The sequence below is a fragment of the Phymastichus coffea genome, unplaced genomic scaffold (genome assembly GCF_024137745.1).
Source record: "Phymastichus coffea isolate CEN01 unplaced genomic scaffold, Cenicafe_Pcof_1.1 PCOF00002, whole genome shotgun sequence".
Classification (NCBI taxonomy): domain Eukaryota; kingdom Metazoa; phylum Arthropoda; class Insecta; order Hymenoptera; family Eulophidae; genus Phymastichus; species Phymastichus coffea.
In genome coordinates this window covers 13189309-13215305 of record NW_026706813.1, presented here as the reverse complement: position 1 = coordinate 13215305, position 25997 = coordinate 13189309, and the positions used below count along the sequence as shown (strand labels likewise).

At 38.7% G+C, this 25997-nt stretch overlaps 1 protein-coding gene across 3 annotated transcripts in view; it reads left to right on the top strand.

The window, feature by feature from the left end:
* The window catches only part of LOC131663375 (matrix metalloproteinase-14), an 860133-nt gene that overhangs the window by 590121 nt on the left and 244015 nt on the right, over window positions 1-25997 (top strand). For all 3 annotated transcript variants that reach the window (XM_058933752.1, XM_058933771.1, XM_058933761.1), the window contains one exon: window positions 24388-24550. In XM_058933752.1, the coding sequence (XP_058789735.1) occupies window positions 24388-24550 (163 nt within the window). The remainder of the gene's footprint in view (window positions 1-24387; window positions 24551-25997) is intronic.

Here is a 25997-nt window from a genome sequence, read left to right as displayed (position 1 = left end):
ACCTCAAGTTTCCTATTGATTTTATATGGGAAAAACGAGTTAAACGGTTTACCCTTCCAAAACCTAGTCTAATTTTCGGATTTTTAATTTTGAAATCACATAATCTTGTGTATTTTGAGTCGCCAAATCGAATGGCACTATTAGTTTTTGTCTAAAATGCGATTAAAAAATTTTATAAGCGAAAATTGTCAAAAAAATGGAAAAATCAGTGAAAAAAAGACAATTAACTGGCTTGTAATGTTTGTAACCAGTCAGTTATGTTTTTAGAAATACATATTTTCATGTATTTTGAGCTGCCAAATCGAATGGTATCATTAATTTCCTGATAGCTAAGCGGAATATTAAAGTTATAGGCCAATATCTGTGAAAAACTTGGAAAATCACCGGAAAACGGCAAATAACTTGCATACAATGTTTATATCCGGCAATATGTCAGAAATTTTTTCGCGCTCACGTCAATTTCTATATATTTAAAGCCGCTAAAATGAAGAGTACGAGTATGTTTTTGTCAGTATAGCTACACTATTTAGTTGTAAACCAAAATCCTTAAAAAACCTGCGCAAAGAAAAGGAATTAGAATCGTATACTTTTGATGAACATAATTATCAAATTTTACCAGAGTAGTTCATATATTTTTTGACACAAGAAGAAAAAACAACGACTTATTTCTGACATTTTTTAACTATAAAATTCAAATTGTAGTAAGTACACGTATAAATTTGCTGAAAGCTGAAACTATGATGAACTGTAGAGCGTCAACTCGATGCCTAATGCATGGCATTCCAGTTCGAGCTATAGCGCCCCCGTCGGTCGAAACCATGAATTATAAAGCAGCTTCAATTTTGAAATAGTAACTTTTTAGGATTTCACCTCATGTGTTTTATTTTTTACGACAGTGAAAATTTATACGTGTACTTACTACAATTTGAATTTTATAGTTAAAAAATCTCAGAAATAAGTCGTTGTTTTTTCTTCTTGTGTCAAAAAATATATGAACTACTCTGGTAAAATTTGATAATTATGTTCATCAAAAGTATACGATTCTTATTCCTTTTCTTTGCGCGGGTTTTTTTAAGGATTTTGGTTTACAACTAAATAGTGTGGCTATACTGACAAAAACATACTCGTACTCTTCATTTTAGCGGCTTTAAATATATAGAAATTGACGTGAGTGCGAAGAAATTTCTGATATATTGCCGGATATAAACATTGTATGCAAGTTATTTGCCGTTTTCCGGTGATTTTCCAAGTTTTTCACCGATATTAGCCTATAACTTTAATATTCCGCTTAGCTATCAGGAAATTAATAATACCATTCGATTTGGCAGCTCAAAATACATGGAAATATGTATTTCTAAAAACATAACTGACTGGTTACAAACATTACAAGCCAGTTAATTGTCTTTTTTTCACTGATTTTTCCATTTTTTTGACAATTTTCGCTTATAACATTTTTTAATCGCATTTTAGACAAAAACTAATAGTGCCATTCGATTTGGCGACTCAAAATACACAAGATTATGTAGTTTCAAAATTAAAAATCCGAAAATTAGACTAGGTTTTGGAAGGGTAAACCGTTTAACACGTTTTTCCCATATAAAATCAATAAGAAACTTGAGGTGCTTTGAGGCACGTGTTAATACAATAAAAAAAAATTAAAAACTATTTGCGCAGAGTTTTTAGAGTACCTAGAAGCCATTTTAACCAAGACCTAAAGTCTACTAAGAAAAAAAAAATTAAGAACCACCTTAATGTGATAGGCACCATTTTATCTCATATAAGATAGACGGAAGTGATCATGCGGTAGCTTATCTATTGCGATTACTTAATAAAGCTGAACGAAATTATACTACCATCAAAAAAGAATGTCTAGCAGTGGTTATACACCATGAATCAGTTGCCATGAAGTAATACAAACTATTGTACACGAAAATGGATAATCTAATATAATTAACAACATACGAGGTGTGATCAAAAAGTAAGGTGAATTTTTATTTTTCTCAAAAAATATTTATTTATTCATCAATTTTTATTTTATCTCCTTCAAAGTAATCCCCCTCGGATATAATGCACTTGTGCCAACGCTTTTTTCCAATCCTCAAAGCATTTCATAAAATCATTTTTTGTGATCTTGTTTAGTTCATCCTTCGATGCCGTCTTTATCTCCTCAATCGTGGCAAAACGCCGTCCTTTCATGGACCTCTTCAGTTTTGGGAACAAGAATAAGTCACAGGGGGCCAGATCTGGGGAATACGGTGCCTGTGGCATCGTTACTGTGTTGGTTTTAGCCAAAAATTCGCGCACAAGCAACGATGTGTGAGCAGGGGCGTTATCATGGTGCAAAAGCCAATTTTTATTTTTCCACAAATTCGGACGTTTCTGGCGGATTGCTTCGGGCAAATTGCGCATAACTTGCAGGTAATATTCCTTATTTACTGTCTACTCTGTGGCAAGAACTCATGATGCACCATGCCCCTGCAGTCAAAGAAAACTGTAAGCAAAACCTTTACATTTGATCCAACTTGGCGTGCTTTTTTTGGTCTTGGTGATCCAGAATGCCTCCACTGGGACGATTGAGTCTTAGTCTCGACGTCATAACCGTATACCCATGTTTCGTCGCCTGTTATAACCCTGCTGAGTAAATCTGGATCATCATTGACGTCATTCAGTAGCTCTTGGGCGATGCTCATGCGACGTTTCTTTTGGTCGAAATTGAGCAATTTCGGAACAAACTTCGCTGACACACGTCTCATGTCTAAAACACTCGTCAAAATTGATTGGCACGAACCAAATGAGATGCCAATATCATCAGCAATTTCTCTAATGGTAATTCGACGATTTCCCAACACTATTTTCTTCACTTCTTCAACATTCTCATTAGTTGTTGATATGCTGGGGCGTCCAGAACGAGGTTCGTCGTCGGTGTCTTCTCGGCCTTCTTGGAAGAGTTTATACCACTTGTAAACATTTTTTTGGCTTAAAGTAGACTCACCGTATGCCACTTTCAGCATTTCAAGTGTTTTGGAACATTTGATTCCATTTTTCACACAAAATTTAATGCAAACTCTTTGATCCATGTTTTTAGACAGCAGCAAATCGTGTAGCACGCAAAACACTTCTAACCTTGATACCTCTCACAAACAAACCAAACATACTACAAAGCTGAAATTTGGAACGTATGTTCTAGATGAGTGTACCGACATAACCAAATAAAAAAGTCGAAGATCGAACGGAGGTAGCCCGCTAAATTTCAAAATTCACCTTACTTTTTGATCACACCTCGTACATGATGTAATGCGATCAGATGTGTATGAATTTAAAACCTATTGTTTGGGCTATTGAGGAAATCAATATTATATTACAAATGCATGAGCCATTAGTTTGTTTGCTATTGGTAGGTACAGATCTTTTTATACACAATAGCCCAAAGAAAATTGATTACTTTACGTATATTCAAATCATAGCACTGCAAAAAATTAATTTGTCTAATCGAGCTATAACAACGAAGTTGATATATAGTAATCGAACTGTTGATTATAATGAACAAAAATGTAAAGAAAGTAGAAATGTAGAAAATAAATGAAATAGAAAGTATACAAAAACAATAACTGCTTCAGATGACAAGTATATTATAAATATAAGTTTATAAGATAGAAAATGAAAGCAACGCTATATCATCTGGAACGTATTTGATTGGTTCTTCTTCCACTTTTTAATAAGACGACCCGAAACATACCTATAAATTGTGTGCATAATATTTGGTTTTACTTGAAAAGAAAAAAAAATATAAAAGTAATAGAACGGCCATTCCAAAGTCTTGATTTGAGACCTGATCGAATATCTACGAAAAGAGCTTGATCGTCGTATAAGAAAAATACGTCCACGTTTGCACCAACTTCATGGAACGTTTTGCAGAAACAGTGGACGAAAAATTGAAAGTAATACTTTAAAGTTTCAAATTGGTTATAAGAATGTCGAAGTCTTGTTGAAGTGTTATGAAAACCAAAAGATATCCTTTTGATACCAGTAGGTAAACTAGAGGGCCCTCAACTCAGAGCGGTATCAGCTCACTAAGTTGAAGCGTGTGAGTTGAGGTGTGTGCATGTTCACCTCACCCCCCCCCCCCCCGCTGATCGGCGTTATCGACTCACCTCCCCCTCCTCCTACTGTGTTATACCGGTGCGTCCTACGCACTCCCCCTCCCCTACTAAGTTGATCTGATGTGGCTTGATCTGATGTGGCGTGCGTTCTCTGCACTTCCCCCTCTCCCAGCCTAGCCTACTAATTTGATTCCTATGCACTGCACGCGTTCTATGTTACGCGTTTTGATTTTTTTATTGTGTGTATGTGTGTGTGCGCGCGTGTGTTAAATTTTGAGATTTATCTGAAAAAAAACGGACGGATCGGGGGATCGAACGCGCGTTCTCCGGATCCGCAGGCCGATGCTCTACCGCGAGAGCTACAGCCACTGTTACCATGGGCAATACCGTATTGTGCATATTAGCTAAACGATTGATATGTGGGAGGCGGCGGCGGCGCCGGCGGCTGCTGCTGCTGGGGAGGGCCTAAGCGCTAATACATACAAATGATAATAAATTTTAATAAATATACTAATTATAATAAATATTATACATAAATATTTATTATAATATTATAAATAATATTATACATAAATATTTATTATAAATGGTCTATAACGAATAATTTTTTTGCTATTCAATGTGCGCGTGCGTGTGTGTGTGTGTCTGATCGCTGAAATAAAAAGACATATTATTATTAATAATCATTTATTATTATATAAAAAATACAAAAAAATATAAAAATGCAGAAAAATTTATAAAAAAAACTGACGCTTAGTCATCATCGTCGTCGTCCTCGTCTTCGTCGTCGTCGTCGTGATCAGCGGAGAATAATTTGGCAACTTTATAGCGCGGGGCGCCATCGACCGTTTCGTCCATGACGCACAGGCGCTTTTTTCCCGTGATGCGGAGATCCTGCATGAGCGCCGTTACAGATGATCTCGCGGGCCTACTCAAGGGAGCTGGCGACGGCGATCAAGAAGGCTGGCGCACAGCGGGGGAACTTTCGGGACGGCACGACCTCGATGTAAATAATCTGCGCACCACGTGTCTGACCGGCCCATTTCGATCAACGTGCCGCCTGCTGCCGCGCTGCGGTGGTGATTCCACCCACTGCGGCTGCCGACTGCAGCGACCAGCGGCGCAGTATACGCACTCCCAGCCCTCGCATACTGGCATGGTGTTGTTGTTGTTGTTGTTTTTGTTGTCGTCGACCTGCAACAAAAAAATGAAAAAAAACTTAGAACATACTACCGCCGATTAGAAAAAAAGAAAAGAGAAAAAAATCATACCTGTTCTCGTCGACGGCAGGACGTCTCTTGTATCTCTTGCGAAACCAAGTTCATCAAGAACGGCTGTTGTGGCGTTGTGATGTCGATGATCACGGGTGCTGCTCGAGGCGTCACCAGGTCGACGTATGTGACGTGTTGTGATGGTGGTGGTGGTGGTCAACGCGAGACAATCACCTCACAGACCATATCCATGTCGTCGTCATCGTCATCAGACCTGCAAAAAAAAAAAAAAGATTCTTTATTTGAAAAAAATCAATTCATATATCTATCTATATATATATAACAATATTCAACGTACACATTCACCGTTGGAAGAAACAATCGCGAGCATGGAGACGGCGGCGGTAATTCAATTGGTGACCGGTGCCTGCTGTAATAGGAAACACTTGTATTTATGCTGAAATTCCCTGTATAATAAAACTGTGATAGTAACAGTATACTATGCCGATAACGACTACGACGACGAAAACCAGACATCGTAAAAAAAGAATGCGATCCAAAAACAAAACAAGAAATTTTAAGTACGTGAGAGAATAGAACGTTAAATTTAAAATTGGATTATATACTCTCTCTCTCTCTCTCATATACACACGTACATACATATTATATAACGAATAATACTTTTACATTAATAAATTGATAAATTATCTATATAAAATTTTATCAATTTATTAATACAATATTATTAGATATATAATTGTGTTATTAGTATAATAGTATTAATTATACATATAAAATTTTATAATAATAAGAACATATCATTAATCATACTCTCACATTCCTTATTCAATGAAAAAAAGAACAGAACCTCTTTTTAATGTAAAGAACATATATGCTCTGTAACGAGTAGGCTCGTTAAGGGATAGATGAGCGGAATTTGAAATAGCGCGCCATGCGCAAAAGACCCGCGCAGCGAGAAAGAGAGAGAGAGAGAGATAGCTACGACACGCGGATTCGACAGAGTACACGTGAGACCGGCAAGCGGGTAGCACGCGTTCGAGGATCCATTGTCTTCTATCTTTTCTGTCGTTTCTGGTGTGTGAAGAAGTCGAGTGAGGTGGAACAATTATCGCGAAGAGGGAGTGCGGTGATTGAGGTTGGTGTCCAGCGGTGGCTATCGTGTCAGAGTGATCGGATTGGGAGACACCATCCGAGCAAGGGGATCCGGCTCGTCGCGGCTCGTCGCCCACAATAAATAAGGAACAAATCATAGTCCGCCCGACTTCGACAATCCTGGGCGACGACCTTCGCGAAATTAAGTTTGGATTATAAGGCGAAGCTGTCTGCAGCAGCGTTCGCTCGCGTAAGTCCACCTGGATATAGTAATATTTGCGTGCGGAAGACTGCGCAGGCTACGCGCCACCCGAAATCGTATCACCTGTCTCTCTCTCGCGCGTACGTTTAAGGAGACCATGCGCCGCGAATCTCTCGGTCAATGCGGAATGGGCGCTAGTATGTAAACCAATAACGAATAAAATCCGCTCTGATTGTACTGAGTAAGACGGCGAATTTATTCGACAATACCAGATTTTCTCTACGTTCCCTTCTCCTTCGCAACGTTTTCTGAGAACCTACAACCATCGCTCTTCTTTGTTGTTTCGTGCTTTCGCGCTCATTTTCAGGCTGAGCGTCCAGCACAAAGCTAGCCAAAAGAGGGAAAGAGCGGTGACAGAAATTTTGTTAACGGACGGCGATTCATCTACGAAGAAATCAACTACCGTTACAGCTCTTATTATTATAAATAAAATTTATGTATAACTAATACCATTATATTGATAAATTAATAAAATTTAAATATAATTGTGTTATTAGGATAATGGTATTTATTATATATAAAATTTTATAATAATAAGAACATATCTATTTACATTTAAATAATTTTGTTATTTATATTATAAAAATAGAATGAGAGAGAGAGTAAAAGAGAATGAAAAAAAATAGGTACTTACAATATTATTGTAGGTGGAGGTGTCAGCGGCATCCGAATTGTTGCCGCTTTGTGGATGTCGTTGTCGTCGTTTCTCCTCGGCGAAGGTGTTCGCGGCTGCTCGACGACTTCGTCCACCGCTGCTTCATGTGCTGGTAAATTTATCACTCCATCATCTTCGGAAAGATCGACGTCCTCGCCAAATGCTTCGATGGCTTGATTTAATGCGTCTTGCCACGACACATCGTCCGACGAAAACAATTGTTCCAACAATTCATCACTCACTGCACTATCGTTTTCACGTGGCATTTTTTCTTCACTAAACTTAACTTCACGACAAAAAAAATCACAATGACGTATCGTTGCAAGGCGTTCGAATTTTATTCAATTTTGAAACACCAGCCGCGTTTCGGTCATTGGTCGAAGATTTGGGAGTAGGGACGCGAGACTACGCGACAGTACTGATTTTGTCGCACGCATAAGACGATCAGAATAAGTGGTGGGAGTAGCTAAAGAAAATGTGATTAGTGCGGAGAAGAGACGCCAATGTGTATTAATATAGGATCGCTATAGCGCGTACGCTCTTTTTTCTCACGCAACGGACGAAGAGTAGGTGGTGGCAAGCTGTTGGTAGTGACAAGTTGCAGCGAACGAAAGATCGGCCATTTCTGGGCCACTTTTTTCTTCAAGTTGACGAAGCTGTACAATCCCGACAGTTAATCGATATCATGATCAGATCAGATAAATTTAAAACAGCACTTTTCAGTGCTAAATTTTCAATAAAAAACTTATTATTTTTCTATAAATCAGCACTTTTAAGTGCTATTCAAACGTATGTGCAAATATATCGTAGCCGCAAAGGTAAGTACTAAAAACAATAACAATTTGAAATTACGAATAAATTCAACCTTGTGTTTTTTTTTTATTCTTACCCCCTCCATTTTCAGCGAAACGAGCAGGTAAGTATAAGGTAAGTATTTTTTTAATTAGTTAAAAAATATACAAAATTAAAATAGTTCGTTTAATTCAGTGTACAAAATAATACTAAAAAATGATAATTTTTTTCCTAAATCATAAAGTAATATACAGTTAGTATGCACTATCTTTAGAAAGAGCGACAATGACTTAGACGGTAGAGCACTGTCGTATAGATGCAAAGGAGGCTAGGTTCGATTCTCCTGTATGTCTATTACCGAAAGATTATTACGAGAAAAAAATTCGATAAATAATGTTACTAATTATTTATATGTAAATTGTCAACAATTAAATTCAACAGAAAGGACAGGTAATTTCTTCTTAATTAAAAAATAATTGAAATATCGTTATTAAAAATAACAACAACAAAAATGTCTCTAAAAATCAGTGCGTATATGCGACAGTTTTAATATTACCGAAAGATTATTACGAGAAAAAAATTCGATAAATAATGTTACTAAATTTTTCTTATAGAGTATTAGATGTAGACAATTAATTATTTATATGTAAATTGTCAACAATTAAATTTAACAGAAAAGACAGGTAAATTCTTCTTAATTAAAAATAATTGAAATATCGTTATTAAAAATAACAACACAAAAATGTCTCTAAAAATCAGTGCGTATATGCGACAGTTTTAAATGACGTCACTCGCATAGGCCGTTGAGTCAATTCCCCACAAGTTGTATACTTTACATACGCATAGGCGCGAGCACGTGTATGTATAACTCATAAAAATTAAATAAATTTTTTTTTATGCAATGTATGGCATGTATGGAATGAATGGAATGTATGGTACGTATGGCATGTATGGAATTTTTTTAATGGAGGATGGAGGGGGGAAATCTCAATTGTCCGTTATAAAAATGAGCTGCATCTCATCAGCAGTCGCATTCGCATCCAGCGTGAATTAGTGTAAAGTGTGAAAGAAAAAAGGTTATACGAACATTCTACAACGAGCTTCAACAAGATTGACTATAGGTAATTATTTGTTTTATTGTTTATAGAACATACTTTATATATTTTTTTAATATTTTTTTTTTATTTGTGCAGATTTGAGCAAGCGAGGCTGGATAGCTTCACGTTTCAATGGACATGCGTACACGTACGACCAGCAGATCTTGCTGCGGCCGGTTTTTATTATACGGGCCAGATCGATCAAGTGCGCTGTTTTGAATGTGGTATGGAAGTCTGTCGTTGGGAAGAAGGTGACGACCCTATGACGGAACATAAGCGCTGGGATGGCGGCTGCCTTTTCATTCGTAACAGAAGTTGCGGCAATGTGCCAATCGGATCGAGCCCCGTACCGGTACCTCCTCCTCCTCCTCGAAGAAAAAGTAAAGATGTTTGTGGACCGTATAAGCTCGAGTATCGAGCAGCAACAGCGTGCGCAACAACTAGCCCACCTTCGAGTACAGACGAGCCTGCGTTATCGTTATCGATTGAGAGTCTTGTTACAAAGCTTTTTTCCGATTTACATTTGACGGAGAAATGTGCTTCGAAAACCATAGCAAATGCAACTGTTAGTATGGTATCTGTTTGCGAAGAATTTGTACGCGGTTATAAGAAGAGTATCGATAAACAAAATGAAAAAATGAATAAAATTCGCGAAAGGGTCGAAAAGTCGCAGCGAGATATAGGCAATATTTTTCGTCAACTTGAAATTACCAGATGTAAGATATGTTTGGATGCTAGGATCGCTGTATTTTTTTTACCTTGTGGACATATCACTGTATGCATGGAATGTGCATCAAGAATTGACGATTGTCCAATATGTCGTCAAACTATTACTAAACGAGTTCATGCTTATTTTGCGTAAATTTGTTCTTGTTTGGTTTTAATAAAGTTCCTATTATTTAAAAAAATGTTTGTGTACTTTTTTTCTCTTTTAATCTAATATTTTTTTGTATTTTAATGTTAAATTTTTTTTGTTTCTAAAATTTATATATTATAAGTGAGTAAAAAACAAGGATTGATCGATACGTTAATTTTTTAAATTTATTGTCAAACTTAGATATAAAAAAAATAAAATTACATATCACGACTTTTGCGAGTGAGCATCCATCTACTGATAGCCAGCGCATTTTTAAAGGCACACGGTGGATTTGATAGATACGCGTTGTGGTTACTGCATACGGAAATGCTATCGTTTGAAAGATTCTTGAGTGATGGACAACCCAAATCTTCAACGTTAACCACAATCGTTCTGTAAAAAAAATCATAAGATATCATTTTTTTCTCTTTAAGATGATACGCGACGAAAAGACACTTACTGTGCATTGGTCAACAAATTTCTCAGCCATTTTGTTTCCTCAAGATCTTTGACAAAAATAGTTGCTCCAAAAAGTGTTTTTTTCATTATTTTTCCAAGATCGTCGTACGGTAAATCGCCAGATTCCCACGGAATACCATGAAAATTTCTCGCTAACCACCGGTTTTCACACTGATTTTTCTTTAATAACCACTCCAATGGATAAGATGGTTTAAACAGAAGCACCGATGGAGTTGGATCTTCTTCCAGAGGACAAACAGCAATCTCCTTGAATACGAATTCGTTTAAGGTAGTTTTGAAGCCCTGTACGTCTACAACAAAATCCATCGTAGTAACTGAGGAATCGACGTCGACGACTGCGTCAATACAGACGAATGAATGTCTTTTTATACTGATCTTGCACTTGTTGATGCCCCACTATAATTTTTCGATCAGTCACAATCGTTCACCCCCCCCCCTCTATACTTTTTCCAACCAATCATGATTGACGAGTAATGAATATAACGCGATGGATTTGTCAAATCTGCTCAGTTGAGTAACTAGCATCATGGCTGAGTATTTCAAGAATACAGCTTTATTGCTCTTGCGCGGACATCGTCTGGCGAATGCAGGTTATGCTAGTGTCGAAGACATCGAAAGATGGTTGACACTGGGTTCATTGGCTTTGCGCAAAGCCGATGAACTTTCTCGTTCGCCTAGCTTGATCGTGTCTGGCAAACAGAAGCTGCAGGCAGCTATGTGCATGATTAGAAGCGTTTTATATCTGCTAAACGAATACAAGAGTAGGCTGTTGGCACAGCCCCCCATTACCACCTCATCGATTGCCGAACCTGTGGTGAGCAAGCATAGCGAACAATCCATATACGAACCTCTCGTTATTTTAGATGTAGTTGATGACGGTCTCGAACCAGCTAGTACTACTACTACTACTACTACTACTTCTACTACTACTACTACCATTACACCGGCTGTTGTTAATTCAGCTCAAGACTCAACAGTTCACTGGAACGACATCAATAGTGCGTTCAAAGGCAGAATAAAGACTGGTGTGATAACCAATCTGAAACATCTGGATTTAAATGCGTTTTTGAGGCATGCCAAACCATTATTCCATGCTTAAATTAAGGAGACCTTGAAGAAACATAGTTCTTTAAAAGTTAATGTCGTACTGGATGCCGAGTATGCAGTCGAAAAGAATAATTGCGATGAAAAGCTCGATGTGAAGCATTTCAATACGAAGATGGCGCCGATATACCTAACCACAGACATAGACGAGTGGTTCGTCGAAAACGTTTTACAACTAATTAGTAAGAGCACGGAAGAATTTCAAGAGCAAGACTCAGGCTGGTCTCTTCGCGTTATATTAAACTTAACCGTAAATATCAGCAAGTACAATCCTATGAGAGCTGGTTCTTACGTTGAATTGCCCAAGCCTATTTATTAAAAGAAAGAGAGCCTGTGTGAACGTGCGGAACAACGACAACGAATGCTTCAAATGGGCCATCCTTTCGGCGTTACATCCAGTCGCAAGGAATGCATGCCGTGTCACTGCCTATACTGCTCATCAAGATAAATATAATTTCAAAGGTCTATCATTTCCGGTACACCCGAATGAAATCGTGAAATTTGAAAAGCAAGCGTTTCAGTGAACGTGTACTTTTTAAATTTGAATAATGGATCCTATGATGTGTTGCCGCATCATTTGACCGATGAGAAAAAAGACAGGCACGTGAATCTTCTTCTAGTGGAAAATTATTATATCGATGTGAACGAAAAGCAGCAGCAGCAGCAGCAAATGGAACGTCCCGATATACCATACAAAGTGCATTACGTTTGGATAAAAGACTTATCTCGATTGATGTATCGACAGTTGTCATTTCGCAAATGTAAGTCGTACATATGCGATCATTGCTTGCACTATTTTCTAACTGAAGAGAGATTGAAAATGCACGAGATCGACTGTAAAAATGTGAAAATGTGTAAAATTGTGCTTCCCAGTGTCAAGGATAAATATTTACAATTTGAAAACTTTAAAAATGAGTGCGCGGTACCGTTCGTCGTGTACGCCGGTTTTGAGAGTCTCTTGGAAGCGGTGTCCAACGACGAGCGGATCTATCAACGTCACAAACCGTACAGCGTTGGCTTTTTCGTCAAGTGTAGCTACGATGACTCTCTTTCGCGTTATCGAAGCTACAGACAGAAAACCGTCGATGACGTTGGTCAGGCCAAGTGGTTCGTTCGTAATCTTCACGATTTGGCCAAGTATCTGCACGAGTTGTACAGAAGCCTGCAACATATGGAAAATTTAACGTTCCAAGAAGCATTTAGCTTTCTTCGTGCTACGCTATGTCATATACGTAATAGGCCTTTTGTCGAGAAAAAAAAAAGACAGAAAAGTTCGCGATCATTGTCACTTTACGGGAAAGTATCGTGGAGCTGCTCACAGCACGTGTAACATTGCTTATCAAGAATCGCGAACTATACCCGTTTTTTTCACAATCTCAGCGGATACGATGCGTATCTATTTATCCGGGAAATCGCGAACAAATTTCCCGGTCGAGTTAGCCTCATTCCTCCAACCAAGGAAAAATACATATCTTTTACGAAGTACGTGGAAGGTACCAATATAAAGCTGTGTTTCGTCGATTCGTTTCGATTTGTGGCGCCTTCGCTCAACAAACTATCGTCGTACTTGAAAAAACACGATATTCTAGAGCGACATTTTCAGCAAGATGACGGATATACACTGCCGCAGATTGCCCTACTCAAGAGAAAAGGTGTATTTCCGTATCCGAACGGCGTATCGTTTGGATCCGGCCCACTACTATACGACGCCCGGATTGAGTTGGGACGCCATGTTGAAGTATACGGGTGTAAGGTTGGAGCTCTTGACGGATATCGACATGCTCATGTTTGTCGAGCGCGGTGGAGTTAGCCAGTGTTGCAATAGGTACGCTGCCGCGAACAATCCATACATGGGCGACGATGACGACGACAACTACGATCCACAGAAAGATGACAAAGATTTGATGTATTTTGACGTCAATAACCTTTACGGTTGGAGTATGACCGAGCCACTTCCACTCGGTGATTTCGAATGGTGCGACATTGACGCCGCCGCCGCCAATTTTTCCTTCGATATTCCCGGTGACTCAGCCTTCGGTTACATACTCGAGGTGGATTTGGAGTATCCAGAAGAAATTCACGATGCACACAGAGATATGCCATTTTGTCCGGAGCACAAAGCCGCTCCGGGATCCAACCAGAAAAAGCTCATGACGACTCTCGATAATAAGGAGCGTTACGTAATCCACTACAGAGCTCTAAAACAAGCAATAAGGCATGGCTTGCACTTCGCGAAGATACATCGGGTTTTAAAGTTTAAGCAGAGCCCATGGCTCAAGACGTACATCGATTTGAATAGCGAGTTGCGTAAGCGAGCGGCAAACAAATTCGAAAAAATGCTGTACAAACTGTTTAACAATTGTTCAACGGTGTACGGCAAGACCATGGAATACGAGAAGAAACACATCCACGTGAAGTTGGTGAACAAGTGGGAGGGACGATACGGTGCGGAGGCTCTGATAGCTCGACCAAATTTCCACAGTAGCAACATTTTCGACGACGAACTGGTGACGATTCAACTGTTGCGTACGGAAATCACCGTGAGAAAACCCATTTCCATAGGTCTCGCTTTTCTCGACTTGTTCAAGACGCTCGTGTATCTATTCCACTACGACTACCTGCGCGGTGCCGCCGTTGGCGAGGAGCGTTGCAAGCTTCTGTACACCGACACGGACAGTCTCGTGTACGAGATCACCACTGTAGACATGTACGAGGTCATGCGTCGTGATATTCGCGAATTCGATACGTCGAATTTTCCAGAGTCGAATCGCTTCGCGATTCCCAGAGCCATAAGAAGGTGGTTGGCAAGATGAAGGACGAGAACGCCGGAATGCTCATGCTCGAGTTCATGGGACTCAGAAGCAAAATGTACAGCGTGAGAGTTCGGAATAGAGATGCAATAAAGAAGGCAAAGGGGATCAAGAAATCGGTGCTGAATACCACGATTTCGTTCGTTGACTACGTCAAATGTCTCCGAGAAAATGTGATTTTGAGCCTACAGCAAAAGTCCATCATATCGCGTTATCATCAATTGTACAGCGAGAGACAAACAAAGATCGCGCTCAGCGCGCACGACGATAAACGCTTCTTGCTGCCCGGAACCACCGATACGCTTCCTTGGAGCCAATATGGCATTCCATTGGTGGAGAGGGAGGGGCGGATAAAGGCGTTGGGAATGATCGCAGTCGAGCCAACGGTCGCTGCTGCTGCCGCCGACGCCGCCGCCGCCACCACCACCATCGAGACGCCAGCCGACGCCGTCGAGCCGCCAACCACCGCCGTCGAGCCGCCGGCTGCCGCCGCCGCTGTCGAGCCGCCGTCGCCGAAAAAGAGCGGAGTGGGGGACGGGTTATATCAATCGACACCCGAGGCTTCGCAGCTCATTCTCATCGAGACAAAGTTACCAACAACGTTGACGACGAGTAGCGAGCAGCAGCAGCAGTCTTCCAATTTCATTCTTAGTCAACTTGCACTGAGGAAAAGAAAGTTACTGGAAGCTCGGTTTGTCGATAAAATTAGAAAAAAATAAAATTTCCGTGATTAAAAAAATTACACGAGGTAATTATGATTTTGTGTGTGTGTTTTGTTTCAAGTCAACTGAGTTTAAATATCATTGTTTTTTTTCTACAGATGGATCTCGCGCAGCTGAATAATTTAGCTTGAACTATGAAGATTCGTGAATTGGACACAGAATCCAAGTATATGATCACCAGACTCAAACAAGTTGAAACAAGATACGGTGCAAAAATCGTAGCTGAAGTGAACGAGGAGTTTCAGCTGTTTCTACCAAACAAGATATCGAGTGTACTGATCGTGAATGAAAAGCTGTCTAACGATATGTCGGATTACGCTAATAAACTTAAATTATTTCTCAGCCATAAGGGTAATGGTTGTATAGAATTTACAACTGCATAAATATATGTATATCAATGTACGCATAACAAGAAAAAAGAAGAGAATAAACTTCCTTTATATTTTTTTCAAATCAAAATATGTGTGTGTGTGTTTATTTATTAATTCGTCAATCTACATAGTTTTTCTTTTTTTTTTTTCTCTACAATTCGGTTCTATTTATCGAATTATTGTGCGAATCATCAAATCCTAACCACTTTACGAAAACTCGATTATCACGCCTCTTAATAACCTTTTCTACTAGATAGATGTCGGGATATTTGGTTTTCTGAAGTTCCTGTTCGTAGAAGCCACCTAGGATAGGCTTATTTTGATAATCTTTCAAATGATAAGTAGTTGGATTTGTTGGTGCCACGCGCACAATTGTAAATATTTCCGTTGACCAATTTGGTATATATCCCTTTTCAAATATTTGCTTCGCTTTGCTCACTCTGACTTTGTCGCCAACTTTGAACTTTGGCTTTCTTTTTTCTCTTCTTCTTCCCACGTATTGTATAAATTTTTTTAATACTTGAGCTTGATTCGTTGCTGTAACTTGGATAGGTTTTATACCAATAGTTTTGTGTTTGCGATTATTGTAAGCAGCTGTGAGCTCCGGTAGTACGTCGAACCATTTGTAGTTCCCACGGAGACTAAACTTTTTCCACATAGCGTTCTTCAACGTGCGATTAAATCGGTAGAATACAGATTGATATTATATTTTTTCACGAGAGCTTGAAAATCTGCATTGTAGAATTCCTTGCCTCTATCTGTATAAAGATTCTTTGGCCGTCTACCTTTCGCTAAAATAGATTTCATGGCCGCTCTCACATCGCGACCGGTTTTCCTTTTCACTTCCACAGTCCACGCGTGCTTGGAAAAATTATCAATTATCGTGAGAAGCCAATTATAGCCGCGATTTTGTCTAGAATAGGCCTGCATATCAACGAGATCGGCTTGCCACGTCTCATCGATACCTCGAACGTCGTACTTTCGTCTTGGATAATTACGTCTCGTTGGTTTGTGCAACTCCTCCACCACCGCTTCCATCTAATCGACTGTTTTCTAAATTTTCAGCACTTGACTTTATTCGTGGTAATTCCACTTTGATAATTGCATCAAAATCCTCAAGACCACTCCTTAATCGTGCGATCACGTCTCTCGTAGATTTGATTGCCATCTGAATGATGTTTTCCACAGTTTTCCAATTTATAGCATCTTTAGCCTGCCGCGGAGGAGCAAGATTTTCCAATCTTTTATTCTCTAGATCGTAATGGTACTCGCTCGTGAGCTTGAACCCAATACCGGGCGGACCGCGGACTCCTTGCTCATTATATTTACGTCCGAATACGTCGACGTTCATTTTGATAATGCTCGAACGATAGGTGTGCTCTTAGTATATATATATCCATCCTCGCGTAATTTTTCGATTATCGAATGAATTTCGTTGATGTGATTATTGTTACCAGCTGATTGCTCAGCCAATAACAATCGAAGACGATCAACGAGCTCATTCGGATCATCCCAGTATACGTAATCCATAGAAGTATTGTTTCGCGCAATCTTCTAGATAGGCAAAGACATACCAGTCGTCTGTAGCAGCCCCTCGCCTCATTTTGTATTTTTTTTAGTCAAACCAAATAACGGACCAATTATGTTATTGAATTTATTACTATTGTGCGCTCGTATAGCCTCGTTTGGATTATTTTTCTTCCTATGAATATTAGAAATCTCCAAGATTTCTTTGTAGCTCTTGAGATCATTGGAAGTGATTAAACTTTGATCAGGTTGCTTTGCAACCAGTAACTCCATCAAACCCTGTGTTTTTGGATACTTGAAATCATCGACGTCTACGTTGTCTTTGTCAAAAATCACCGTAGATTTACCAAGCATGTATGATCCACTTCGTTCATTACGTACTCCATAAATCAAGTCCACAAAATTCGAATCACTTTTATCCAATGCATTCCTGTACTTGTCACCAGCTAAATGCTCATCCTCGCTCCGTTCATCGGATAAACTGTTATGCATGACAGTAGCATCGCTATCTCCGCCACTAGACTGAGCAGTTTCGTACTTGTCGACATTATCAGCCGAATTGATTTCGTATTTTAATTTTTTTTTGTTTAGAAATTTCGGCTTTTTAATAACTGTAACGGGAGTTTCGGGGGGAAGATTTTTTTTTGTTCCTTCTCACTTATTATGATTTTAAGAGGATCGACTATTGGTTTGAATGTCTTATTCAAGACTTCGTCGGTATACTCTCGGTTATACTTCAATAAACTATATTTTCGTCTTATCGCGTCTTGCGCTTTTACGAGTTGAGAAAGCACATGTTTTTCCCTTTGATGATCAGCCATGTTAACGCTTCGACGATCATCGAGAGACTGTGTACCGCATTACTATGGTGATATATTTATAACAAAACAATCAAAGCCCTTTCGATATCTTCCACAGTTTATAGCTCTGTCTTTGTCCATCACTAAAAACCCATATTTATCATCCAACCAGTATTTTGCACAAAGTTCTTTAAATTGATTGTAAGTCATATCTGAATTCACATGATCGTCGTATATATGTTTCATATTTGCTTCGTCTTGTCGAAAAATTGTCAATAAATTGACGTTATCTCTCACGAGATGCTTAGGAATACGCGCGTACGTTTGCGAGAGATAGAAACAGTCGATGCTCCTATGTCTGCCCATACAAAAGAAAGCGCGTACATTATCCTGTATCTCACAGGCGATGTCGTTGAATATCATAATTGAATTAGGCAATGCATGCTCGGGATCGATCACGGATTCGTGTTCCTTGAACGGAAAATACTTCACTCCGTCTATCGGCTTTAACATCTCTTCCAATAATTTATACTTTGGCTGATCGAGCGATTTCGAGTACACGTAAACGTTTTCGAATCTAACGCCATTGGGGTGAGTGATAAGCGCCAAAAGACTGTTGGTCTTGCCACAGTTGGACGGACCACAAAAAATAGCTCTGATGCTATTCGGCAGTAAATATCCATGACGCTTTGGTTGCTTATCCTCCCGCACGATGACGTCAAAATTTTCTACGGGAAGTTTCACAGTTTGTTTCTTGAAATTCATACTCACGAGACAGAGTTCGAACGATAACTGACCACATGGCTATATATATACCTGTTTTTATAGTTTAAAACGTTAGTCGTGTGTTGGAGTTGGTCGAGGGATGATCATATGCAAACGTCAAAGAGCAAAGAAAGGACGAAGATTCGTCAATGATATCATTAATAAACTTCCATTTGAACTCCATATTCCAGGCTATCAATATTGCGGACCAGGAATTAAGTTAAAGACACGTTTAGCTCGCGGCGATCCAGGAATCAATCCTCTCGACGCAGCTTAAACGTACTCGCTTAGCGTACTCGAAAAATCGAGAAAATGTCCAGGCTAGAAATATCGCAGACAAAATTTTAGCTGAAAAAGCGATCAAATGAGTCTTCGCTAAGGATTCTAGTTCTGATGAGTAAGCAGCTGCTTACGCTATATCTAACACCATGAAATTAAAATCAAAGTTTGGTATGGGTCTCGCGAAGAGAAGAAAGAAAACCAAGACGAAAGTACGCAAGAAAACGAAAAAGTTAGTTAATAACGCCATGAAATTAAAATCAAAGTTTGGTATGAGTCTCGCCAAGAAAACCAAGACGAAAGGACGCAAGAAAACGAAAAAGTTAGTTAATTTGAAAAGAGTGATCAAAGCGGCCACATTCAAATGGTTCAAGGGTAAATTTGTGCGCAAAGTCATCGGTTCTGCGTTGGAAAAAGCTCGTACAACCGTTAAAAAAGCTGATGGAAAAGCAAACATCAATGTTTCACGAATTCTGCCAATATCAACTAAGATGGGTGGAGCTTTGCCCTTCCTCATACCACTTTTTGTAGGCTTGAGTGCAACTAGCGCTCTATCTGGTGGCGCCGCGGGAATCGCAAAAGCCGTGAACGATGCAAAGTCTGCAAAACAGCAATTGGAAGAGAACAAGAGACACAACAAAACGATGGAGACCATTACTCTGGGAAAAGGCCTGTATCTCAAACCTTATAAAAAAGGCTATGGACTTTATCTCAAACCTTATCTGGGATCAGGTTTGAAAAAAAAAGTTCGAAATAAATTTACCGGATAGAGCCCTCACAAATGCCGACTTGATGAAGTATGCTAAAGTTTTGAGTATACCAAATTTTCGCGGATTCTTCATGAGAAATGACTTACCGAGTTCTGGACCATATTATCACGAATCAGCTATAGTCAATCTTGATGGCGTCGAAGAAACAGGAACGCACTGGGTGGCTTATCGCAAAATCGGAAAAAACGTCACATATTTCGATAGCTTTGGAGATCTTAGACCACCTATTGATTTAATGATGTATCTTGGCGATATCGAGATCAAATATAATACGAAAAGATATCAAGATTTCAATTCTCACGTATGCGGTCATTTTTGCTTACAGTTTTTGTGTGAGGGTATAAAAGTAAAGGCAACGTGAAAATATCGGTAGTCATGTTCACACAGTCATGGAGGATTCATTAACTCTGACGCTCTCGGGTAATTCTTCACTGTTGGAAGCGCACTATTTTCCACCAATCGAACTATCACAGCATAAACATTACAAGTTGGGCTTAGTGGAGTTTTTAACGTTCAACTCGATACCTAATATCGACGTACATAATAATAAATTTTACGTCGCAAATCAAATTATCGACATACCTATCGGGACCTACGAGATCGACGACATTGATAAATTTTTTCGCAAAGCTGTGCAGTCTCTCCGTACTGATAATAATAATAATATAATATTTAGTTTGAAACCAAACAACAACACCTTGCATTGTACAATCAAGTGTTCCGAACCTATCGATTTTCGTCCGCAGAATTCTATCGGACGATTGTTGGGTTTTTCACAACGTACATTAGAGGCAAACGTTTCTCACAACTCTGATCTTCCCGTCAGTATTCTCAGAGTGAACGCTGTGAGAGTCGAGTGTAATATAACCGCTGGAGCTTACTTGAACGAAAACACCGTTCACGATATTCACGAATTTTTTCCAGCAGTACCGCCTGGATATAAAATTATTGAAATTCCCTCTCGCGTGATGTATCTTCCAGTTACGAAAAAGTCTATAGATTATTTACAATTACGCATCGTCGATCAAGACGAAAATTTAATTAATTTTCGCGGTGAAGTCATAACCATCAGATTACACTACAAAAGCGTATAATGGGAATTGTTTACGATTCAAAGAGTGGTAGGGACTATATAAGCATTAAAAAATGCAAACCCATCATCAGTCGTCGACTGAAATTGAAAACGTCAACACGACGAACTCCAGTCATCAACCGTCATCGGAAAGCGAAAGCTTTAACACGTCAAAGCATAAAATTCCTAAAAGGTCTTAGGTTAAGAGTAGTTCCATGTGGAAAATAAATTGCCTAATTTTTTCTTTTTGCTGCTGCTTTCATCGAAACAATGGAGAACATTCTAGAAATACAGTCACCTATCGTTGTCGATTAATCTTTGGCTCATTACGAGATCCACGCTCATCAACCTTACACCAATTCATCGTTCAAAAATAGTGACGAGATTCGTATACCAATTCAACATCAAGACTTGTGCCTTTTACCATCTCGCAGCTCGTTACACATTTGTGGACGATTACGCAGCAACAATAACACTTTGTTAACGAATACTGATTTTGTTAATAATGCCATTTGTCACATGTTTGAAGAAATTAGGTATGAGCTGAATGCTATAGAAATAGATAAATGTAAGAACGTTGGTCTCACAACCGTTATGAAGAACTGGTATCTCTCACTCCAACTCAAACCTTTATTGCCGAAAATGCCGGATGGATAAATACCTTAGAACAAGAGGACCGTAAAATAACTAATGCGAATGGTGACTTTGACATTTTGATTCCTTTGAGCTTCATACTTGGATTCGCTGAGGACTATCGCAAAGTGCTAGTGAATATGAAACATGAATTAATTCTCGTAAGATCGAGTACTGATTTAAATGCAGTTTATCAAACGAAGAAGACCGTGGCCGACGTTGAAGCTTACGAAGAATTCAAGATTAATGTAAGACGTCTCGAATGGCTTATGCCCTATGTGACTGCCTCGAATGCAAAGAAAATACATCTACTCGACTTTCTAAAAAGCGAACGAAGTATTTTAATGAGTTTTCGTAGTTGGGAACTGTAATATCCAGCGCTGCCTGCAAACACAAATCACGTTTGGACAGTTAAAAAGACAAATCAGTTGGAGAAATCACGCTACGTCATCTTAGCCTTTCAAACCAATCGAAAAAATGAACCAAACTCTAACGCTAGTATATTTGATCATTGTAACATCAGAAATATAAAACTGTACCTGAACTCTCGGTGCTATCCATACGGTAATCTCAACATTGATTTCAGTAAAAACCAGTACGCAATGTTGGACGATATGTATGCCAATTTTCAAAACGTATACTACGGTAAGGATGCCGAACCGATACTCAAAAAACTCGAATATAAAAATTACATGCCACTCGTAGTGATTGACTGTTCGAAACAAAACGAATCATTAAAGACTGCTCCAGTAGATGTGCGCTTGGAGTTCGAAACCAGAGAAAATATTCCCGAAGGAACTACACCGTATTGTCTTATTCTACACGATCGCATCGTTCAGTATAATCCGATAGAGATGTGAAGAAACTTATTTAGGAGTCGGGGGGGGGGAAGGGTATTAAAGAATTGACTCTTTCCTTAAGCAGCTCAGTATCAGCTTTCTATCGCAATGGAGTACGTAGTGGATATGCAAGGCTTCATGATGCCTGGCAAAACTTATGCTGTGAAAGAGTTAGCGATACTTCCACTTAACTACAACGAAGAACCGCTCGTACGCTTGTTCAAACCTCCCTTTCCACGGCGAAGACTAACGGAGAAATATAAGCGAAAAAATCTCTGGTTAGAACTCTACTGTCATGGATTAACATGGAACTCTGACGATTATAAATACGAAGAGCATAAATTCATCATCACAGATACACTCAAAGATGCCACAAAAATTTTGTTTCCGGAGATTTGAAAAAAGAGTGGTTAGAACGATATGTCCTCCAAGTTTTCGCTGACTCTGACGATGACAGCAGCAGCAGCAGTTCATCTTTTTATAATAAATTTTGTATTTTTTTTATCAACAAAAAAAATTTATACAACATAGAATTTAGATGAAAAAAAATGTTTATTTATTAGTTGAGGTGGTGTATAATGATGACATGTATAAATATGATTATTATTTCTTCTTTTCGTTATTGAACTGCTGATAGCCTTTTTGTTCAGGAAAATTTTTAGTATTGACGGAAAATTTGGAAATACTTTGTTTCCATGTTGATGATTCTTTGTTCTTCTTTTCGTCCGGGTCTTCCTGTGGAAGACGGGAGTACTTTACTTTAGAGTAGCGATCCATTTTATTGGAATGCTGGTTGATGAAAGATTCGATAATTCTTACACTGTGCTATTTATAGTAGCTTACAATCACGAAGTCTACAAATAAAAGAAAGTAAGCAGGTACTTGCACGTTTTTTCTATTAAACCATCTTCGGTAGATGAGACACGCATGCACACACACACGCGCGCACGCGCACATTGAATAGCAAAAAAAATTATTCGTTATAGACCATTTATAATAAATATTTATGTATAATATTTATTATAATTAGTATATTAAAATTTATTATCATTTGTATGTATTAGTGCTTGGGCCCTCCCCAGCAGCAGCCGCCGGCGCCGCCCCCCTATCAATCGTGTAGCTAGTATACACAATACGGTATTGCCCGTAGTAACAGTGGCTGTAGCTCTAGCGGTAGAGCATCGGCCTGCGGATCCGGAGGACGCGCGTTCGATCCCCCGATCCGTCCGTTTTTTTTCAGATAAATCTAAAAATTTAACACACACACACACACAATAAAAAAATCAAAACGCGTAACACAGAACGCGCGCAGTGCACAGAAATCAAATCAGTAGGCTAGGCTGGGAGAGGGTGAAGTGCAGAGAACGCACACCACATCAGATCAAGCCACATTAGATCAACTTAGTAGGGGAGGGGGAGTGCGTAGAACACACCGGTATAACTCAGTAGGAGGCGGGGGAGGTGACGCGCGCAGTGCATAGGAATCAAATCAGTAGGCTGGGAGAGGGGGAAGAACGCACGCCACATCTGATCAACTTAGTAGGGAAGGGGGGAGTGCGTAGAACGTACCAGTATAACTCAGTAGGAGGAGGGGAGGTGAGTCGATAACGCACGGGCCGATCAGCGGGGGGGGGGGGGGGGGGTGAGGTAAACATGCACACACCTCAACTCACACGCTTCAAGTCAGTGAGCTGATACCCCTCTGAGTTGAGGCCCCTCTAGTTTACCTACTGATACCATTAAAATCTAACAAGTAGACAGATTTTCAGAATATTTTTTAATATGAAAATTCTATTGTAATATTTGTGCTTTGCTAGAAAGACGATCTATTCTTATTATGTGAAACATTACAATTTTTGTTTGAATACCAATAATCTGGAATAAACATGAGTGAGAATCAAATATTTTACAAATAAAATATATCCTAATTATTATTGCGTAATGTAAATAATTATAAAATATGGAAATCCATAGTTTATTAGTTTTTACGGAAATACTCCAATTTAGTTGGTAGCACTTCAAATATATGTTTATTATTTTTTATTAGGTGAATGGTTCATTTCTTGTAGTATTTCGTGTCAATATATTGTGTCTTAAAATTTGTTTTAAATATCTTTATTCTTTTTCAGGCTCTTTACGGTTTAAAATCAGAAGCTATCGAAATAGGAACAAAACATCAACAACTTACCACAAATATACCTCCCACAAAAGAAGAAGATGCTCAATTATGTCTAGATTCAAAAATCGATACAATCTTTGATTCAGCGGAAAGTGAAACATACATTTTTAAAGGTAAATATGGATAATTTCAATTATTTCTGACGTTAAATGTAACAACACTTACAGCGATTGATAGTATTCCACAGTATCAACAATTTCCATTTAGTCATTATTCTGATCATAAGAGTAATTAGGACCTTAGCCTCTTTCCTAGATTTTGAAACCACTAAACCTATATAGGACCTTATACGGCATAGTTTTGTGATTTTGGATTGTTTACGATCTCTCAGTCAATTTTTGAGCTAGAAGAAAAATGAAAAAACCAAATTGTATGATTTTTTGAGCCCTATAAAGTTAGATAGATCAAGAAATTGTTGGCACGAAATTTGAAATTTGAGAGCGATTTAAAAACATTGCAATTCGATTAAAAAAACTAAGATATTGTAATGTTATTTAACATCTATTATTTGTATTTAGTTCGTTCTTTCGTAGTCTGTCGCGTTATTGAGTAAGAATTTAGTTGAAATTGAAGTAGTGATATTGATATTGAATTTAGAATTAAACTTATACAATGAAATATATATGATTGTTTGGTATGAAATTAAGAAAAGATAGACTTTGCTCTAGTTTCTTATGGTCTGAAGTGTCCTATAAGCAGAACCTAAGTCTCTCTTTGAAAAAAGAATGTGATTCAGCCCAAGTGTCTCATAGCGCAAGTGTTCTATATGTCGAGCATAAATCACAATATGAAAGGGAACGCTTGCTTAGATAATCACAAAAGAGAAACAACTTAGGTATAAGCAAAGTTTATTCAATCTTAAGCACTCACTTTACAAGACTAGGGGAGAATATCTCTCACCTGTGCAAAGTTGAGCCTATTTATGAGGTCTGTCTGGAAAGTATCGGGCCTACCTTTATATTTTCGTGCTAGCGTTATTCTTTATCATCTGGTGGGTGGCATCCTTCAAAGTAATCTCCACTTGATTGAATAACACGGTTCCATCGATGTTTCCACTTTTTAAAACAGTCCTGGAACTCACTTTTAGGGATAGCCTTAAGTACACTCGTCGCATTGTTTTCAACCGTTGTTTTGTCATCGAATCGGTGTCCTTTGAGTGTTTTTTTAGTTTTGGAAATAGCCAAAAGTCACAAGGGGCTATATCGGAACTGTATGAAGGTTAATGCGATATTGTGTTTGCTCAAAAACTGCTGCACAAGATTGGATGAATGCGCTGGCGCATTATCGTGATGGAGAAGTCTTTTCTTCTTATTGCATCACGCAAACGTTTTAAAATTTCAACGTAGTATTCTTTATTGATTGTCTGACCTATTGGTGTATATTCGTGATGTACAACACCTTCACAATCGAAAAAAACAATCAACATTGACTTAACATTGCTCCGATTTTGACATGCTTTTATTGGTCTTAGCGATTCAGAATGCTTCCACTGTGAATATTGTTGTTTTGTAGCAGGATCATAACCATAAACCCATTATTCATCACCTGTAATAACTTTTC